Source organism: Mytilus galloprovincialis, chromosome 2, assembly GCF_965363235.1.
Source record: "Mytilus galloprovincialis chromosome 2, xbMytGall1.hap1.1, whole genome shotgun sequence".
In the NCBI taxonomy this organism is placed as follows: domain Eukaryota; kingdom Metazoa; phylum Mollusca; class Bivalvia; order Mytilida; family Mytilidae; genus Mytilus; species Mytilus galloprovincialis.
Window position 1 is genome coordinate 44,439,886 of NC_134839.1, and position 23,216 is coordinate 44,463,101.

General features: G+C 32.4%; 1 protein-coding gene across 4 annotated transcripts in view; it reads right to left on the reverse strand.

The window, feature by feature from the left end:
• LOC143063650 (stAR-related lipid transfer protein 3-like) overlaps positions 1-23,216 on the reverse strand; it is a 92,418-nt gene that overhangs the window by 51,984 nt on the left and 17,218 nt on the right. For all 4 annotated transcript variants that reach the window (XM_076235907.1, XM_076235904.1, XM_076235905.1 and 1 more), the window contains exons 3-6: positions 19,779-19,938; positions 12,317-12,409; positions 5,388-5,465; positions 4,546-4,599 (exon numbers count right to left, since the gene is read on the reverse strand). In XM_076235907.1, coding sequence (XP_076092022.1) covers positions 4,546-4,599; positions 5,388-5,465; positions 12,317-12,409; positions 19,779-19,938 — 385 coding nt within the window. The remainder of the gene's footprint in view (positions 1-4,545; positions 4,600-5,387; positions 5,466-12,316; positions 12,410-19,778; positions 19,939-23,216) is intronic.

Below are 23,216 nucleotides of genomic sequence, written 5' to 3' on the forward strand. Positions count from 1 at the left end.
CTTCTACTTTATCAAAAACTACCTTGACCAAAAACTTTAACCTGAAATTTGCACTATCATTTGCTATGTTCAGTGAACCGTAAAATTGGGGTCAAAACTCTAATTTGGCATTTAAATTAGAAAGATCATATCATAGGGCACATGTATACTAAGTTTCAAGTTGATTGGACTTCAACTTCATCAAAAACTACCTTGACCAAAAACTTTAACCTGAAGCCAAAAACTTTAACCTGAAATTTGCACTATCATTTTCTATGTTCAGTGAACCGTAAAATTGGGGTCAAAACTCTAATTTGGCATTTAAATTAGAAAGATCATATCATAGGGCACATGTATACTAAGTTTCAAGTTGATTGGACTTCAACTTCATCAAAAACTACCTTGACCAAAAACTTTAACCTGAAGCCAAAAACTTTAACCTGAAATTTGCACTATCATTTTCTATGTTCAGTGAACCGTAAAATTGGGGTCAAAACTCTAATTTGGCATTAAAATTAGAAAGATCATATCATAGGGGACATGTGTACTAAGTTTGAAGTCGATTGGACTTAAACTTCATCATAAACTACCTCGACCAAAAACTTTAACCTGACATGGGACAGACGGACGAACGGACGAACGAACAGACGAACGAACAGACGGACGAACGGACGCACAGACCAGAAAACATAATGCCCCTACTACTATCGTAGACGGGGCATAAAAATAAGATATTTCTAAGTTTAGACTACTCATAGGACTAATTAAGACCCATAAAGCCAAGCAATATTGATAAAAAGACATGTCTACGGACAAGACATGTGTCTACGGACAAGACATTCTGACATATTTTTGAATTTTTTCCTCTATTAATAGATGGTAGAAAAAAATGTTAGTAGTATTTTCATATCTACAAAAGAACAGGAACTTAGCAATGCAACATTAATTTAATTATGCTTCCAGTTTACTAGGGAATGCATGTCTACGGACTAGACATTTTTTCACTTTATTTGTATATCCAACTTTGATGGCATATATATCTCCAGCTAGGGTACTGCAATTTTGATAAATGAGGTAGTTTTTGATAATGTATATACTAGAAAGAAAACAAAACACATAATAGCATAAATTTGATTTATTTTTCTCTTTTATCACTACACTGAGCAAGCTAAAAACAAAAGTACAAAATTTCATAACAAACGCATAGTATTCAACTTTTTATCATAACTTTGTAACCACTGAAGATATTTTGTTGCAACAACCAGTAAAAGAAAGATGAATAAATTGTCTATAACAGTGAACCAATAATGTAGTTCAAATTAAGTTCACTTATTAGGCCAACCTTAAAAATATGTTTGTTTGCAGTTTTCCGACTGTACCTTCAGACTGAAGGGTCGGTAGGTAGGAAAAATATTTTATTTTATCAGCCAAAATACAGTTTAAACAAGCAGTTACACTAAACCAAGTTTCTTGTGAAGAAAAAAAAACATTTTAAAACAACAAACACTGGACTGGACATGCTGAAAACCAACATCAAATGAACAGGCATTTTCAGATAAAAAACTTTTAAACCAAAACTGAAACTTTAACATAGTGTCATTATCCAATTTATGACATAAAATATGGTATACCGGTAATTATCAAATACTGGAACACTTATAAACAAGGAATGTCATTATGACTAGAACTGTTTTAAAGAAATATATTCAGACATGTATGCTTCTTGACTAGAATGTTTTCATGAGTAGAGTATTTTCATCAGAAAAATGTAGATATTAAAGAGTGTATTTTTAATAAAAAAAAAATAACCATTGAATCTTCCTCAATTGAAAAAAAGGCAACTTGAAAAAAAAGTATTAAGACATTCGACTGTTTTCATATTTCTAACAATATTTAATTATATGTGATCCCGGGGGAGTTACTTCCTATATTTTTAGTGGTATGAGTGTGCCGCAAAACAGGGTCACTTTTTCATACCCTGCTGGTTAGAACAGGGTCCCTTTTTCATGTCCTGCTGGTTAGAACAGGGTCTCTTTTTCATGCCCTTCTGGTGAGAACAGGGTCTTTTTTTAAACAAAGTATTTGTTTAGAACAGGATCGCTTATTTAACTGTTTAAAGATAGTCTAGAACCCGGGTCTAGAACTGCATCTATTTTATACAATCTAGAACAGGGTATACATTTTCTGAGCTTGTATAGAACAGGGTAGGTTTTTAAATATTTTTGTTTAGAACAGGGTAGGTTTTTCAGTGTTTTCTGGTTAGAACAGCTAGGGTATGATTTGGCAAGTGCTGTCGGCACAGTTATACCCGAAAGGATAGTCAGTAACCCCCACACACGGGTATGTGATAAGGTTATATTTTTGCCAGGCTTTAATGAAAACCAAAGAAATCTAAAGTTTGGGGTGAAATCCATAGCACCCCATTAAAAGTAAATGGTCTGTAGACTGTACTGAAATGTTTTTAATGCATAAAAAAAATTGGCAGCATAGCTCCTAAGGACATGTTTTAATTGAATTCACACAGGCCACACAGTTTGAGTATATTTAATATTGTAAGAAAGAAAATAATTGCAATGAGTGGGGCAGCCCCCCCTTATCCTAAAGGAGCATACTCATTGCAATCGAACAGTCGAAGATAGATTTAATATAGAGAGAGTATATTTATTTTTCAAGCTAACCATTCATTTTCTCTACATCTTTGTGTAGTTAGGGTTGCTTCTTATTGATTTGGCATGATCTATATATCCATTAACATTTCAAATGAGCCCTTCCTCCGTACAGACGTGTTTACAGATATCCATGAAGATTTAAGTCACGGAGGAGTGGTTTCATCTTTGTCGTTTTCACAACGATTTGTAGAAAATATGCCATACTTCAAGCTGCTGTCGAATTATTTAACCACTGAAATTGGTTCCATAAAGTCAGGCTCCACAGATTCTGTACCCGATTTGTTAGAGACAGAATGGTTATCGTGTCAGTTATGAATATCCGCTGCATCATCGTCAATGATATCATCACACATCATTACATGAGCCTGAATCTGTATAAACAGTTTACTAATAAACTTTTTTGTTTGTTATTTGTCTTAAAATTGACACGAGACGACAGCGTAAAGTACTCCCCTGTGACTTCATGGATACCTGTAAAACAATTTCCATGTGCTTTATCATTAAATGGTCACATAAACGCTTGACGGGAAGCTAAGAAAAACCGAACTTGAAATGCGTAATTGGCCCAGACTTTAAATCATTTCCGGAAAGGACCCAAAGTTCCAGATCGCGTCAATAGAAGTATTAAAAAAACTTTCTTCAAATTTAAAGCAATAAAATTTTCACAGTCGGGAGGATTTTCAAGGGTCGGTCAGTAAACTGCAAACAAACAATATTTTAATTTAAGCCTTAACTATCAATTGATAAAAACAGCGAAATTTTAAATGAAACAACATAAAGTGAATTTTTCCCATTTTCAGCGAGTATTTTAGTGTTTTTTTTCAAAACGGTAACAACAATTGAGTCTTCCAAAGGAGACTTAATTCCCAAATAATACAACTGATGGTCGCCAATCACAAGCTATTATTCCGCAAGTTTCAACTGGAATAACACTACAGATGCCATGGAATGAGGAGGCACTACTGACTGGACGCAGGGCAAATCGCCCCACACCTAATCACCCCACTTTTTCACCAACTTGCCTAACTTTTAAAAAAAATCACCCAAATCCTGTTAACATTACTCCTGCCAACTTGCCCCACTTCATGAAAAACGCTTATATCTAGATGAATATATAATTTTCGCTCCACTTAAACCAAAACTAATCTACACAGAATACGAAAATTTATTTAATCATTATTTGTTATCATAGCATTTACCGGATTTGTTACTTTTGTCTTTGAATTAAGAATAATTAAGCACTAACCAGCAATCAGTGAAAGACAAATGTTGCTTTCAGAGGATTCCAATGCAGTATCGGCACAATGCAGTATCGGCACTGAATAGTCCGCTTCACTTTACTACCCCAGAACAAAGGCAGACAAGTAAGAGGCGTCACACTTCTTAAATGCCCAAAGGTTACTAGGATCCCCACAGAGAGACATTAAAAAAGGGACAAAATAAACGAAATGATATGTAATGTGTTATCATTAAACTGTAGTGGTTTAAGAAATAGGATGCAATATCCAGAATTTGTTGAAATTATTCATTAACATGATTTTATTTGTTTATCTGAATCAAAAACAGATGACTTTGATATAATAGATATACCGGATTATAAATTTACCCTTTTCATAAGAGGGGCGATTAAGTGTGGGGCGATTTGCCAGTGGGGCAATTTATCATGGAATCATAACTGACCCTTCTGGAGTTCATCTCAGCTTTTGGGGGTCTTCCTGTTGCTTATCCTTTAGTTTTCTGTTTAGTAATTGAGGATATCTTTTCACTATTTCTATTTTTGGAAATGTGTAATACATTTTTATTTGACTTACAGTTTTTGATAGCCCCTTGTATCTTCTGCCTCTCTTTCCTTAAGAAAAATGAAATGAAATACAAAACATACATAAAAAATACTTACATTAAACACAAAACATTTTGCCAGCAGGAATGTGCAGGATAATGTAGTTGTAATCTGAATCGAAACAAAAAAAAGTACATGTTTTATAACAGAACAGATTTCCAATGGCATCCTGCATTGCACATTTTTTATCTTTGCAAAGAAAAATTGCAATAACTAATAAATTGCTTCGCTGAGCAAAGCTGGATACCACCGCAGAGGTCCAACCCTGAACAGTTAGGGCAAATTTGGACACAATATTTGCGCTTGATACAGGTCTGAACTTGGATTGTAATTAAATATATGATACATAATAGGTTTCTGACACAGAATAACTGTAGTCGACAAATTAGAATTGGTTATATAATTTGAATTTATATTCAATTTTTTGCTTTTGTGCATTACACAATGCTGTTGCTAATTGCAGCCCCCCCCCCCCAAAAAAAACAACCAAAAAAACATTTTTTTTCCTAACCATCCCTTTGTGGTTTGGAAACTTGTGCCACAAGTTTGTATAGTTTCAGAGAGATCCATACACTGTTCCACAAGTTATTGTCTGGAAACTCTAAAAATGCTTATTTGGGCCCCTTTTTGGCCCCTTATTCCTAATTCCTGAACCATAACCCCCAAAATCCCAACCTTTCTTTAGTGGTTATAAACCTGTGTTTAAATTTCCTAGATTTCTATTAACTCATACTTAAGTATTCGCCATGAAACCAAATGTCTTCGGATGACGCTAACAACAATGATGAAGTGCTACCAATATATGACTGCAAAAAATTTTGCAGTTGTATAAAAATAATTGAACAAATTCATTAATATTGCATTAATATCAAAAAGAGACATATATATGTATAACTTACTGCTATCATCCACCAATGATTTATTCTAAATAATGCATATGCTAGTAACAACAGGGTGAGTCTAACTGTTGACAGCATCTGAAAAACAGGAACATCATTGGGAACTTAAAACTATAAAACACTTAAAACAATATATACGGTTCATTCATTTTGTCATTACTCTGGACAGCGAATCTGAAGTCTAATGTTTTGAGAATGATATATTCTCTTCACGTAAACATTGCATATAATCTTAATAGGGATTTTAAAATGTTCTGTGAAAAGACAAACTAGATACTCCTTGGCTAAACATATTTCAGTTATACACGTTTTATGTATTTATATTATTTCTACATTTTTTCACATTCATTGAATATAAATTTTTTCAGAAACATAAATTACTTATTTTCAAAATCACACATATCTATACAGATGTCACATCTGGCTTTTCAAAACTCAAATGTCTAGATAATACTGACTTATTGATTAATCCATATAATTCACATAATTTGGAAAGGAAACCAGAACTTTACTGTTTTTGCAATTTATGAATCGAACTCAGCTAGATCAGTTCATGTTATGCCAAAAAATGGAAATGAGGAATATGTCAAATAGACAACAACCTGACCCTAGAGCAGAAAACAGATAAAGACCATAAATCAGTCTTCAACATCGCAAGAAAACCTGCACATGTGGGCTTATCTACTGGTCTCCAAACAAAAAATGTGTACTAGTTCAGTAAAAATGAAAGTCACATTAAACTCCAAAAAAATAAAAAACATACAAGACTATCAAAAGCCAGAGGATCCTGACTTCAGACAGATGCAAAAGTGCTGCAGGGTTAAATATTTAAGTGCAATCTCTTCTCTCCCTCTATACCTATGTAGAATACACAAACACACATTAATACGCACTGTAAAACTCAGAGTTTATAAGAAGTCTTCTAATAGTCAGATGTCAGAATATAGGTACCAGAAGAAACTGAGCAAAATGATATATAAATTAACAAAGGATATGCGACCATTAATTAGCATGCTAACTCCAGACCTCAATTAAACTGATTGAAAGAAAATGCCTTCATCATATGAAAATCAAGCTCAATCCCTCCTGTTGGGAGTTTAGTATCATACCATCATAAAATATATGAGAAGAACATAACCCTTATCATGCCAACAACTGGTTTTGGAATAAATGTGTTCATGTGAAATACCTGAACATATAAGATGTCTGCATGTTGATTTTGACCATCTAAAACTGGATAAATAACAATAGGAATGAAATATCATCTCTTTTATCATAAATTTTATCATTTCAAGCATGTTTATGATGCACAGTAAGAATTACAATTATTTGATGATATATAAATCTCCATAGTGAACAAAAATGTTATATAGTAAATGTTCAAGTGCAGTTATCGTATCAAAGCAGGTCCAATTGACAAAGTTGTTTGTTGTTACTAAAATAACCATAAAAGAGTTTGAACATATTAATTTGCATTCTGACTTTTTATATCGCTGCAATACAACATCTATGTTACATCTAATTGTAAAATGGAAAATAGTATTTATATTCTTCCTTGCAGAACTTACAAGCTACAATATATGTTGGTGAAACAGAAACTTAATTCAACATTAGACTTAATAATCACCGGTCTTTTTATACCAAAGGAAGAAATGCCAATCATGAGACATCTTAAGAACAGGACATGTACACATTTAAAAATACCTCCTTTCAAATAATAAGGTAATCCAAAATGGTGACACCTAAAGTTGAAATCTGGATGCATCTGATAAACTACGTACTCTTGAACCCGATGGACTGAATGAGAGAGACCAAAAACAAAGGAATAAATCCTGAACTTGTACTATTTAACTAACACAATATTTGTTTTGATTAAAGAATCGCAAAGTGCAATAAGCTGGATAACCATACAATATAAATGCCCACTGGATCTCAGTGTGTTAGAGGTACAGAGTTAATATAAATACTTATATGAGTCTGGAAATTACACCCAACAGTGTTAGAATTAGATTTTTATGCTGACAAATTTTTGTCCATCAATGAGATTCCAGCTCTTTAGACCACACGACTACATCTGCTATATAAAAATATGTAACTTCAATAGTCGTAGTGTTACCTTGTCATGGAAGGCGAATCTAGAGATGGACATTAGGCAAGTGTTTTTATTTGTCAGCAATCTATATATATATTTATAAATATAAAGTGCCTAGAAAATCAACCTAACGATGTTAGAGTAGATTTGATTCGTAACTTCCTCATCGACCGGGGCTGGAAGCTGTACTTTTTATTTCTAACTTCTACGACAACAACTCCTAGCATTATGCAGAGACCTTATCACCTCCTCTAACTCTAGCTCATAAAAATAAGCTTTCGTTTTAGGAGGTGTTACCTTCTCGTAGGAATTAAAAAAGGATCTCTGATACAATACATGAAGTATTCTTTTTTAATGTACAGAAATGATCATCTACTCATCTCTTCAGTATAATTAAAGGATGCTTATCTATTTTTAGAAGCATACAATCGCTGTAAATAAATATATGTATATGTCTGCCTATGTGTAGTGACAACTGCAAATTATACCTTGTCCATTGGATTTTTTATGATTCAGAAATACCAGGTATTAGAATATGTTTAAAGTGCCTTAAATAAAAAAGGTTCCAGCCCCAGTCTGGGAGGAAGTTACAAATCAAATCTACTCTAAAATCATTAGGTTGATTTTCTAGGCACTTTATACATATTCTAACACCTGGTATTTCTTAATCACAAGAAATCCGATGGACAAGGTATATTTTGCAGTTGTCACTACACATAGGCAGACATATACATATATTTATATATATAAAGTGCCTAGAAAATCAACCTAATGATGTTAGATTAGATTTGATTCGTGACTTCCTCACTGGCGCCAGGGCTGAAACCTGTAATTTTTTTCTAACTTCTACGACAACACCGACTAGCATTGCGCAGAGACCTTATCCCCTCCTCTAACTCTAGCTTATAAAAATAAGCTTTCGTTTTGGGAGGTGTTACCTGCTTGTAGGAATTAAACAAGGATCTCTGATACAATACACGAAGTATTTATTTTTAGTGTACACAAATGATCATCTACTCATCTCTTCAGTATAATTGCAGGATGCTAATCTATTAATAGAAGCATACAATCACTGTAAATAAATATATGTATATGTCTGTCTGTGTGTAGTGACAACTGCAAATTATACCTTGTCCATCAGATTTCTTATGATTAAGAAATACCAGGCCTTAGAATATGTATAAAGTGCCTAGGAAATAAACCTAACGATGTTAGAGTAGATTTGATTCGTAACTTCCTCCTCAGCACCGGGGCTGGAACCTGTACTTTTTTCTAACTTCTACGACTACACCGCCTAGCATTGCGCAGAGACCTTTTCTCCTCCTCTAACTCTAGCTTATAACAAGAGTGCACACGCTGAAATGTCTCGCCTTCTATACTAATCATTGATATTATGTTGATAGTCCTAAGTATAAAGCTAAGCTTTATTACAACTGTCACATAAACTTAACATTAACCAAGATAACTAAACAAAGACCAATTAACCTTGAAAAAGAGGTCCAGGTCAGATCAACCATGCCAGGCAGACAGGTACAGCTAACAATGCTTCTATACAACATATATAGTCGACACATTACTTATAGTTTAAGAAAAATAGACCAAAACACAAAAACTTAACACTGTGCAATGAACCGTGAAAATGAGGTCACGGTTAAATAAAACCTGCTTAACTGACATAAAGATCATAAAATATTTCCATACACCAAATATAGTTGACTAATGGCATATAGCATTAGATAAAATGACCAAAACTCAAAAACTTAACTTTGACCACTCAACCATGAAAATGAGGTCAAGGTCACATGACATCTGCCCACTAGACATGTACACTTAACAATCATTCCATACACCAAATATAGTAGACCTATTGCATATGGTATGAGAAAAACAGACCAAAACACAAAAATTTAACTATAACCACTGAACCATGAAAATGAGGTCAAGGTCAGATGACACCTGCCAGTTGGACATGTACACCTTACAGTCCTTCCATACACCGAATATACATGCCCTATTGCTTATAGTATCTGAGATATGGACTTGACCACCAAAACTTAACCTTGTTCACTGATCCATGAAATGAGGTCGAGGTCAAGTGAAAACTGTCTGACAGACACAAGGACCTTGCAAGGTACGCACATATCAAATATAGTTATCCTATTACTTATAATAAGAGAGAATTCAACATTACAAAAAATTTGAACTTTTTTTTCAAGTGGTCACTGAACCATGAAAATGAGGTCAAGGACATTGGACATGTGACTGACGGAAACTTCATAACATGAAGCATCTATATACAAAGTATGAAGCATCCAGGTCTTCCACCTTCTAAAATATAAAGCTTTTAAGAAGTGAGCTAACGCCGCCGCCGCCGCTGGATCACTATCCCTATGTCGAGCTTTCTGCAACAAAAGTTGCAGGCTCGACAAAAATAAGCTTTCGTTTCGGGAGACGTTACCTGCTTGTAGGCTTTAAACAAGGATAAAATTGAGAATGGAAATGGGGAATGTGCCAAAGAGACAACAACCCGACCACAGAAAAAAACAACAGCAGAAGGTCATCTCTGATACAATACACGAAGTATTTATTTTTAGTGTACAGAAATGATCATCTACTCATCTCTTCAGTATAATTGCAGGATGCTAATCTATTAATAGAAGCATACAATCACTGTAAATAAATATATGTATATGTCTGTCTGTGTGTAGTGACAACTGCAAATTATACCTTGTCCATCGGATTTCTTATGATTAAGAAATACCAGGCCTCTTAATCATAAGAAATCTGATGGACAAGGTATAATTTGCAGTTGTCACTACACACAGACAGACATATACATATATTTATATATATAGATATAGAATTTGTCTAAATAACAGCCCAACAATGTTCGATCTGTAAGTTTGTGTTAGCAGATTTTTTGTTCTTCCGTGGCCAGGATTCGAACTTGTGCTACTGAGATATCGTGACATCAAATTGTGTTGCACTGTGCCTGACGCGCTAGACCAAAATAGAAATAATTAAAATGACTATCTAAATTTAATCAAAACTGAAAATTCTTTCTTTTTTTATACCTATTGATACATCTATTTCACAGCAACTTGAATGATTTAAACTACCAAATAACCTGTATTTTTTAAGATCAATATATCATTGAGTTAGATGGGCTGATCAGGCCAGTCAAGGCTTAATTTAAAGGTCAAGACTGGTCAAGGCTGGTTCAGCCTTCGTCGAGACCATTTCAAAATTGATTATCAAGCACTGAATCAGACTTATTAAGTATAGTCAAGACCGTAATTGAGTACAGTTAAGAACTATTGAAATAATGTAGTCTAGTCGAGTCTAGCCATGCTAGTCAAGTAAAATCTGTGCTCAACCTAATTGGTCGAGCACAAAATATGTTTTTTCAGACTGAGCAGTTTGTAGTGATAAGGCATCTATATATGAGCCAGTCCATGCGAAAAGGTACAAAAACGAAAATTTTACGAAATTCTAAAAAGTGTGCATAATTATTGGTAGTAGACTTGTGATTTATAAAACACATTTACTTTTCCTCATATCCTTAAGCTGTGAGCTACACGCACCTGCAAGTGTTGAGACCCCCCCCCCCCCCCCCCTCGCCTTTTAGTTTTATCATGATTTTTAATGAATTATTTCATATATTTCAATCATTTTCATAGTACAGTTTAAATGGCTTGATTTGCCAATTGATAATGTTAACCCCGGTAGCAGTGGGGATAAGGCTCTCGCTTACGATCCTGATATCAATGCAATCAGACCAGGCAACGGTTCGAATCCCGTGCAACGACGGTTGATTTATATAATATTAAATAACTTAACTTAACTTAAATAACTTAACTTAACTTAAATTTCAATTTCTAAAACACAAGAGGTCATAGTTTTTGTATTTTCTCTCATGTTTTAATGTTGTCTTTCTTTCCTTAAACCGGTAAAACTGGTGAAAATTATTGACTTTTGTCTCTTTAGTGTCGTAAAATTTTAAGTTTCTGGTCGGTATAGCATTAGTCCGGGGAACAAATGATTTTACACTTGCTCAAATACCAAAAATTCAGATATTTCTACGTCTTTTGCTGTTTTAATTGACAAATTCGGGATAGAATTGACAATCTTATGAATGTTTACATTAATGTAATTTTTTTCGGATAAAATCGTTTTTCAAAAATATTATAACAAACTTTGATAGCTTGTCCTGTAAAGTTTACCAAAAGGACTTTTTGTACCTTTTCGCATGGACTGGCTCATATATTTCTTGTGTACAATTTGGAAATTAGTATGGCGTTCCTTATCACTGGACTGGTATATATTTGTTTAGGGGCCAGCTGAAGGACGCCTCCGGGTGCGGGAATTTCTCGCTACATTGAAGACCTGTTGGTGACCCTCTGCTGTTGTTTTTTATTTGGGCGGGTTGTTGTCTCTTTGACACATTCCCCATTTCCATTCTCAATTTTAAAGTATGAAGCATCCAGGTCTTCCACCTTCTAGAATATAAATAAAATTGAGAATGGAAATGGGGAATGTGTCAAAGAGACAACAACCTGACCATAGAGCAAACAATAGCCGAAGGCTACCAATGGGTTATAAATGCAGTAAGAAACTTCAACACCAGGAGGAGTCCTTCAGTTGGTCCTAAATAAATATGTATACTAGTTCAGTGATAATGGAACTAGTTCAGTGATAATGGAAGTCTTACTAAATTAAAAGCTTTGAGGAAGTAAGCTAATGTTGCCACCACATGATCACTATCCCTATATCAGGCTTTCTGCGACATAAGTTGCAGGCTTGACAAAAATGGGCAATGAGTAACTTCAGTACTTACAACTATATCAAATAGTGATTTATTAATGTCATATCTTTGTACTTGGTCTATAAACTGGTCCCATCTATTATCAACACCTGATGTTGGTAGTAACTGTAAATGAAAATGTTTAATAATTAATTCATTGTCACTTCTAATATTGCATCAAATAACCATAAAACTTATGTAACACATTCAAAATAAATTGACTGGCATTATGTAAGTTGAATAGTGATGACAGAAAATATTGAGTGGGTTATATTACAGTTGGTACATACCTTTTAATGATTTATATTTTTTGGCATAACTGTAACATATCAAACATATCATAGACTTGTCTACACTTACAACTGGATAGAACCTTATACCCATTCTGTATTTTTAAAATTATGGTATATTTATTCTTGAGATAACTTCTCTTATGTGTGCCATATCATTCTCTCAATTTAAGGCCAGTTTATGTCCTACAATTCTAATAAAACGCACACCACCTATTCTTTGCCCCATTACTTTCTGTTTTCAATTTTTCTTTCAATAGATATAGGAAGATGTGGTATGAGTGCCAATGAGACAACTCTCCATCCAAGTCACAATTTATAAAAGTAAACCATTATAGGTCAAGGTACAGTCTTCAACAGGGAGCCTAGGTTCACACCGAACAGCAAGCTATAAAAGGCCCCAAAAATTACAAGTGTAAAACCATTCAAACAGGAAATTCTAATATGACGTCCTATTATCGCCAACTGGTATAATCACTATACATCTACCTTTAGCGCAAACGCAGTAATACACAAAAACGGCTGTTCTGCGTTACGACCAACTTATTTTTACTACCAGATATTCTTAATTTTCGACATCAAAAACCCCATTTTACGTAGGCCAAGATTCAGATACAATATATTTATCTCTATTCTACAGCAAAATAAACAACGTCCATTTCAATCTATATTTCATGGTAAAATTTCATAAAATGAAAATTAAGCGAAATGATGTTATTGTCTTGGCATGGCAACGAAACAAGGTGACGTCACAAGTATGTCTCTGTAAACAAAAAATCAAACTTAAATATATTATATACATCATGTTTAACTTTGCCTATATATATTGTTTGAAGATGTCAATCTTAATTACAAAGTTTGGGTAAACATTTATACAAATAAAGCAAGCATGCAAATACAGGGCGTTTTAAAGCTTCTTGTTCGCCTCAGAACGAATAAAATTACATTGGAAGAAAATACATAAGTGAAAAATGCGATTAAAAAAAAATTATCATTGAATAATATAATATTACTAATACATGTATTATCAAAATTGGGTAAAACAAAACAGCCAAAACAGTATCGTATGTATAGGGCTTTCACGGATAGCAAAATTACTAAATTTGTTCTATTAGAATCGAAATAATTCATGGCAGCCGTAGAATTGTTTTCATTTAACCATGGGTTGGGCATTTATATTCTTATTTTAAGTTTAAGCATGGTTAAAGAGGCTCATGTTTCTAAATATTCTATTAGTGATCACTATCCAATATGTATGACAAGACAAGAGAAATTGTATGATAAAAAACATTCTCATTCAACAATCACTTATAGAAATTAGACTTTTAATGAGCAAAATTATTTAAAAGATTTAAAAAGTGCACCTTTTCAACATATTGAATTTGAAAATGACCCATCTGTTTGTATTGAAATGTGGTACAACATTTTTAATAATATTTTAAATAAACATGCCCCTATTATGAAAAAGAGGGTAAAAAAAGACAGACAGCCTGAATGGTACAATAAAGAAATCTCATATGCAAGAAAAATGAGAGATAAATATCACTCACTGGGAATGTGGGCTGAATATAGATTCTGGAGAAACAGAACAAAACATATTATGGATAAATCTTAACAGAAGTATTATAATGATATGATAAAAGACTCAAAAGATTCTAAGACACTATGGAAATGTATTCACAGCCTAAATCCATCTAATCCATCAAAACCACATGAACTTATTACAACTGGAGACCATAAAACAACCCATCATAAAGAAATTGCTAATACGTTCAATAATTATTTCACCTCATGTGTTGAAAAATTAAGGCATAGTAGGGCACCAAGCAACTCAAATTTTAATACTCTGACAAACTATGTACAAATGAAATTCTTGAAAAAAAGGCATAATAAATTCATCATTCCTTCAGAACTATTTGCTGAAATAACTAAACTAGATGTTAAGACATCTTCTGGTACTGACAATATAGGTCCAAAGATTTTAAAACTTAGTGCTCCTTTCATAGCATCTTCCTTAACATACATTTTTAATCGAATGATTGATACTGGTATTTATCCATCTGTTTTAAAAAAAAATGCCAAAGTAGCTCCTATTTTCAAATCTGGTGAAAAAAATGTAGCTAGCAATTACAGACCAATATCTGTTTTGCCAACATTATCAAAATTAATTGAGAGACATGTATCGAAACATCTGTATAAATATTTGACAAAGTTTGATATTTTACACCCTTCCCAGTCTGGTTTTAGAACCAACCATTCATGTCAAACTGTCCTCATTAATATTATTGATAAATGGCTACACGAAATGAATAATGGAAATATCAATTTGGCAGTCCTCTTGGATTTTAAGAAAGCTTTTGATGTTGTTGATCATGAAATTCTATGTAAAAAAACTTCTAATTTATGGCTTCCATGAAGATACTGTTGATTTTTTAAAATCATATTTGAGTGAAAGAACACACCAAGTTCATATAAATAATCAGTTTTCTGATAAAAAGTTTATAAATTTTGGTGTTCCACAGGGCTCAATACTTGGTCCCATTTTGTTTGTTTTGTTCATAAATGACCTTCCAATACACATCAAAAACTGCCATACAGACTTGTATGCTGATGACACAACTATGCATACATCAGGAACGACTATTGGTGATATGCAATTAAAAGTACAAGATGATCTCCAATGTGTTGAAAAATGGTGTCATGAAAATAGCATGTTCATAAATTCGGATAAGACGAAATGTATGGTTATAGATACAAGACAAAGGCTGCGTTTAAATCAAGCAGATCCAGTTCTAACTATTGATAATAATATTCTTCAAAAATCATCAATTGAAAAACTGTTAGGTGTTAGAATTGACTCAAATCTGTCCTGGACAGGTCATATTAATTACTTATGTTCATCAATATCATCTAGAATTTTTTTACTCTCTAAAATCAAGAAATTTCTAAATATTGATCTAAGAAAATTATTTTATAATGGTTATATTCTCCCACTGATAGATTATTGTTGTATTATTTGGAGTGGTTGTGCTAAAAATTTGTAAGGGTTCCGCGGAACCCAGTGTCTCGCCTACTTTTGCTGTAAATCGCAGGCTCAACAAAAATGAGGAAAAACATCAATAAAAATATTCCTCTTGATACTATCTTATGATTGTAAGAAGCTTCTGTCCAAGTTTGGTAAAAATTTAGGATAGTTAATGAATCTAATAAATGTTTTGAAAACTTTAACTGCAGACTGTATGTAATGTTAACTGGAAGAAAATCTAAGTCCATTTAAAAGTAAAATACAGAAAAAATGGAGTTATCTTTTTACAAAATTTACTTCTGGATACTATCTTATGATCATAAATAAGCTTCTGTCCAAGTTTTGTACAAACCAAGGATAGCTTAAGAAAGTTATTAAAATTTTAAAAACTTTAACCACTGAGTGAATGTAATGTTTCCCCGCAGAAAAACTAAGTCCATTTAAAAGTGAAATACAGAAAAAATGGATTTATTTTTTTACAAAATTTACATCTGGATACTATCTTATGATCATAAACAAGCTTCTGTCCAAGTTTGGTACAAACCAAGGATAGTTTAAGAAAGTTATTAAAACTTTAAAAACTTTAACCACAGAGTGAATGTAATGTTTCCCCGCAGAAAAAACTAAGTCCATTTATAAGTAAAATACGGAACAAATGGAATTTTATTTTTACAAAATTTACATCTGGATACTATCTTATGATCATAAACAAGCTTCTGTCCATGTTTGGTAGAATTCCAGTATAGTTTAAGAAAGTTATTAAAATTTCAAAAACTTTAACCACAGAGTGAATATTTGTGGACGCCAACGACGCCGCCGCCGCCGACGGAATGTAGGATCGCTTAGTCTCGCTTTTTCGACTAAAGTCGAAGGCTTGACAAAAATGAGCTAGTCAGAATAATAAAATTGCAGAAAAGGGCTGCAAGACTTATTTTAGATGCTAATCCACTTTCATCATCAGCTCCACTGTTTAAACAGCTTGGGTGGATGACAGTAGAGAACAGAATCTCATACCACAAATCAGTTTTGATGCATAAATGCCTTAAGATTTTGAAGCCCCTGTATATCTCACTGAAAAGTTTATAGAAATGCCAGAAATAAACCAATATTGTTTGAGAAATGCCTCTTGCAAAAATTTACAAGTTCCAAAAGCTAAAACAGAGCTTTATAAGAAATATTTATATATTCAGGATCTATTTTATGGAATAACTTACCAATATCCCTGAAAAAATCAACCTCAAGTACAAGCTCATTCAAAAAAGATTTAAAAAATTACTTGATGGAACATTAAAGAAGCTGTGCGTTTTTTATATGCATAATAATTTTTACACACTTACTCAAACTTATGATATTGTTGATGCCAATACTATACATGTCATATATGAATTTGTAACTTTTACCTGTTTTGAAAATTGTATATTTCATATAACAATTTTTTATTTCATTATTCATGTATGTGTGTCTGTTTGATATTTTGTAATTGTTTGTTATATTTCATTGTATTTCATGAGGGCCTCAGGGAAGATTAGCTTTACAGCTAACTGTGTAACCCTCTTTAAATAAAGAATTATTATTATTATTATTATTATTTTACCCCTCGCTAACGCTCAGGGTAAAATAATCGAATATAAATGCCCAACCCATGGTTAAATGAAAAAATAAGAATATAAATGCCCAACCCATGGTTAAATGAAAAAAAATCTAAGGCTGTCATGAATTCTTTCTCAAATAAACGGTCTTATCTATATATAAAACGAGAAACCAAAAAACACTTATGAACCACATAAATTAACGTTGGAAAAAAACTATTTAACATTTTCCTTTTTTTGCTTTTGAGCAATACACTATGCTGTGCAAAATTAATCGCTTGAAAACAAATTTTTGAAGAAATTTCCTTTTTAATTTCTGAAAAAAATTGTGACCCCCCACCCCTTCCTTATTTTTATTCACCTACCCCTTTCCATTATTTCAAAAATAATCTCAATTCAAATTTCTAATGGAGTTTGCAACATTAACTACTCATTTAAATTCATCATAAAATATTAAAATATAAAATGACATAAAGTCATGGTTAAAATTAATATTATTTAATTGTAACTTCTAAAAATAAATTTACAGCTATAATGATCTCAAGACAATAATAATTTTCTAGAAACAGTTTGAAAATTCATATTAGAACTAGCAAAAAAAATGCAAAGAGTACCAACATAAAGAAACAAAGCTAAAGTAATTGTCCATTAACCAGGAAACCCTTGTTTTCCCACTTTTTTTCCCCCTATTTCACAAACAGATTGAGTCATTACTCAACAACTCCAATCCTAATCATCCTTTTGTGGTGTGGAAACTTGTGATACAATTTCAGGCAATTCTACACACTGTTCCACAAGTTATTGTCTGGACACTAGAAAAATGCTTATTTGGGCCCCTTTTATACCCCTTATTCCTAAACTAAGGGACCATAACCCCAAATCAATCCAAACCTTCCTTTTTGTGGTTTCAAACTTTGTGTTAAAATTTCAAATATTTATATTTACTAATACTTAAGTTATTGGCAAATTTCCAATTATGCTAAAATTATTGGCAAGGCAAATATCCAATGAAGTTTATTATACTGAAGTTATTGGAAAATTTCCAATTATGCTAAAATTATTGGCAAGGCAAATATCCAATGAAGTTTATTATACTGAAGTTATTGGAAAATTTCCAATGAAGTTTATTAATACTGAAGTTATATGTATTGGCAAATTTCAAATACACATATTTAAAAGTAGTGAGAAGTAGTTCAAATATTACTTTTGGATTACCTTTCGTACACTGCTTTCGAATTGTCTTAACTGTCCTTTAACCAGAAAAAAACCCTTGTTTTTCCCCTTTTTGCCCCTAATTCATAAATGGTTTGAGCCATAACCCCCCCTTCCCCCCCAAAGTCAATCCTAACCATCCTTTAGTAGTATGGAATCTTGTGGTATAATTTCAGAAAGATTCATACACTTTTACACAAGTTATTGTCTTGAAACTACAAAAATGCTTGTTTTTGGCCCTTTTTTTGCCCTTTATTCCTTGACTGTTTGCCCCCTAACCCTTAAAATAAATCCCAACCTTCTACTCATAAATTTAACATCGTGGTACAATTTCAGAGCAATTCAAATACTTATACACAACTTATTGTCCTGAAACTAGATAAATGCTTGTTTTGGGCCCCTTTGGACCCCTGATTCCTAAACCTTAGGGACCATAACCCCCAAATTCAATCCCAAGCTTCCTTTTGTGGTTATTAACATTGTGTTAAAATTTTATTCATTTCTATTTACTTATACTAAAGTAATTATCCGGAAACCATCCATTTTCGGATGCCGATGACGACGCATACCAATATACTACCGCAAACATTTTGCGGTAGTATAAATATCCAGGAAAGTTTATGAATCTAATAAAAGTTTTTATTAACTTTAAATGCAGACTGTATGTAATGTTAACTGGAAGAAAAACTGATTCAGTGGTTGTCAATCGTTGATGTGTAACATATTTGTTTTTCCTTCATTTTTTTTTACAAAAATTAGGCATTAGTTTTCTCGTTTGAATTGTTTTACATTTATCATTTTCAAAGACTTTTATAGCTGACTATGCAGTATGGGCTTTCCTCATTGTTGATGTCCATACAGTGACCTATGATAGTTGTTAATTTCTGTGTCATTCTGTCTCTTGTGGAGAGTTTTCTTATTGGCAATCATACCACATCTTCTGTCCAAGATTAGTACAAATCCAGGATAGTTAAAAAAAGTTATAAAAAAATCAAACTTTAACCACATAGTGAATGTAATGTTAACTGGCAGAAAAAAATAGTCCATTTATAAGTATAATAGGGACAAACAGGATTTTTTTTTTACAAAATTTACTTCTGGATACTATATCTTATTATCATAAACATGATAAACAATGATAAACAAGCGTCTGTCCTAGTTTGGTAGAAATCAAGACAATAGCTTAAGAAAGAAAGCTATTAAAATTTTAAAAACTTTAATAAGAGTGAATATTTGTGGACACTGTGATGCTGATGATGACAACAAACAAGACAGAATTTAGGATTGCTATAGATATGTCTAGCTTTTGAGACAAAAGTTGCAGGCTCGAAAACAATTGATATCTATATAAAATTATCTAATTTTGAGTTGAAACATACCTGAGTATATATCACCCATATTATGAAAATCAAACCAATGTCAAAGGTCACCAATAAACAAAATGTCCTCCTGACTGCTGACATCTGGAGCATTCCTCCTTGCATCCATGAATCACTATTAGAGGAATTAACACCATTTGGTACATAGTTTGGTGAATAGCTTTAAAAAAATAATAAAAACAAATACAAAATGTACCAAATAGAAATAAAAGCTTTTTATACAAAACATGCAAATCAGTATATGAAAAGACATCATCTTACTGTAGTTTGTAGAAATTGTTTTATATTATCACCAAATGACTAAATAATATAATAAAATGCTTTGCTCGCAGCCTGATACGAATGCAGAGGTCAAACCCTGAATATTTGGAGCAAATTTGGACACAATATTCAAGCTTGATACTGTCTGAAATTGAATTGTGATAAAATTTTTGATGTGATATAGGTTTCTGTCACAAAATAAATGTGGTCAAAGATCTTAAAAATCTATGGTGCAATGCTGTGCAATTGAATATTTCTTCTTGCAAATTTTCAAAAATTTGAAGAAAAAAATCTCATAGAGTGGATTTCTATTAAACTAATTTTATTGTCTGGAAACCAAATGTGTCTTAAGACGATAATGCAGACTACGACGATGATGACACAGACAACAAGAAAAACTGACAACGACACCTTAGGGATTTTTGTGATAATAGCAGATCTTCTACTCTGTTTAGTTTATTCACCACTTGAACTGTTTATAGCTTGAAATATATGAAGGCATCTGAACTGCGATGGTACTCTAAATCATGTTGACAAATCTTAAGTATGTTTTTGATCAGACTGAAGTGCAATAGTGGCATAATGTGATAATATCTTGCTGATAATTATGTCAATGTGTGTTGGTGAACATGATTTTGACAACTAGTGCCAGTTTAAGGAACATTGTCTTTCTACAAGTTTAAATGTCAAAAGCAACATCTATAATTTTTTTGTAAATAAAAAAAATATAGAGAAAAACCATTGCTGGCAATTATAACAAACAAAGGATATGCATAATGCCACAAAAATAAGGAAATGAAAAAACATATATCCAAAATGTTTAACTACCTAGATATTTTGCCACAAAGAAAGCATCAGGAGATTATAAAATATAGAAAGGAAACGGAAATGGAAATTGAAACGGATACAGAAAGAAATGTAACAGAAGGAGTATGTATAAATATGCAATAAATAGGGAATATAAAATGTAATTCATATTAAAAATAAATCTGTGTAAATTTGGAAATTAATGTATGATTCATTAATGCGAACTGCTGCCAAAAGAAAAATGTTCAATTATGGCCAGGAAAGACTGACAACTCCTGCAAATGAATATTCATTAAAAAAAATATGTACACGAACACTTTGAGTTTCATTTGTAAAACTATGCATTTTCAGACAAATCAAACTCTGGTTACCAAATTTGCAGCAGTAATTTGACCTCATCAATTATAAGCTTGAATGCTTGAAACGTTCTTGGAAACCGTAGAAATCACCTTATAAGAGGATCGTCGTGTAACGCTTAGTAGTACCAACATCATGCTCAGCATCACTACGTCTTTGTAACAAGCTTAACGACATCTGAATCATTAACAACTCTCATATTTGAAAAACAAAAAGATCAATTATTAAAATGTAACTGATGTTCAAAATATAGTTGCCTAATGTTTTTGGCATATTAAAAATTGGAACAAGTGAATAAGGGCTTATACTCTTTAACTTCAATTGATTTGGTAATGTATATGGAGCTTTCAATAAAGTTTGGCATAAAGGGCAGTTTATCTCTATCTATAATAGTGTTCAAGATAATAACCAAAAACAGTAAAATTTCTTTAAAAATTACCAATGAGGGGGGAAGCAACCCAACAACCAGTTGTCCAATTCATCTGAAAATTCCAGGGCAGATAGATCTTGACTTGATAAACAATTTTACCCCATTTCAGATTTTCTCTAAATGCTTTGGTTTCAGGGATATAAGCCAAAATCTACATTTTTATTCTATGTTCTATTTTTAGCCATGGAGGCCATCTTGGTTGGCCAGGTCACTGGACACATTTTTCAAACAAGATACCCCAATGATGATTGTGGCCATGTTTGGTTAAATTTGACCCATTAGTTTCAGAGAAGAAGATTTTTATAAAGATTACAAAAATTTATGAAAAATTGGTAAAATTACTATAAAGGGCAATAACTCCTTAAGGGATCAATTGACCATTTTGCTCATGTTGATTTTTTTGTAGATCTTACTTTGCTGAGCATTATTACAGTTTACAGTTTATCTCTATCTATAATAATATTCAAGATAATAACCAACCAGGTGCTCCACAGGGCGCAGCTTTATACAACCGCAGAGGTCGAACCCTGAACAGTTGGGGCAAGTATGGACAAAACATTCAAGCGTGATACAGCTCTGAATTTGGATTGTGATCAAATTTTTGACATTACATGGGTTTTTTTTACACAAAAAAAAATGTCAAGATTTTACAAATCAATTAAAGATTTCTTCTTCAAACTTTTTAAATCTAAAATTAAATAGTTGACACAGCATAGGTTTCTGACACAGAATGAATGTGGTCTAATGAACTTAAAAGTTTTTTTTTGCCTTTGAGCAATTCACTATGCTGTTGAATATTAATCCTCTCAAAAAAATGTTTGAAGAAATTTTCCTTTTATTTATGAAATCTGAAATGAGAAAAATTTAAACCCCCCCCCCCCCCCCCCCCATCCCTTTTTTTCACATCCCCGTTTCCCTTTTTCCAAAACTGATATCAATTCAAATTTCTAATGGAGTTTGCAACAATAACTACTCTTTTAAATACATCATAAAATATTTAAATGTAAAATAAGTGCTTGTTTATATCACTGAATGGTAAAGATTGGTTGGTAGTAAAAGTGAATATACATTGTTTATTGTATAAAACAATAAAAAAAACTTCATCAGCAACATTTTATATTGGCAAATTTTCAATGAAGTTATTTACATAAAGTTATTGGCAAATAAATATAGAAAATGACATCATAGTCATGTCTGGCAAATGTCCAACATACATTATCTAAAAACATTTTAGATAAGATAAGGAAAAAAAGCTTCATCAGCAACATTTTATATTGGCAAATTTCCAATGAAGTTATTTACATAAAGTTATTGGCAAATAAAAATAGAAAATGACATCATAGTCATGTCTGGCAAATTTCCAACATACATTATCAACTACTATTCTATACAAAGAAAGATAACTCCAATTGAAAATTAATTGCTATTGCACAATATTGTGCAATTAGATATTTCTTGCTATTGTGCAATACTGTGCAAATTGAAAATTTCTTGCTATTGCACAATACTTGATATGGAATCCTGATTTGGACCAACTTGAAAACTGGGCCCATAATCAAAAATCAAAGTACATATTTAGATAA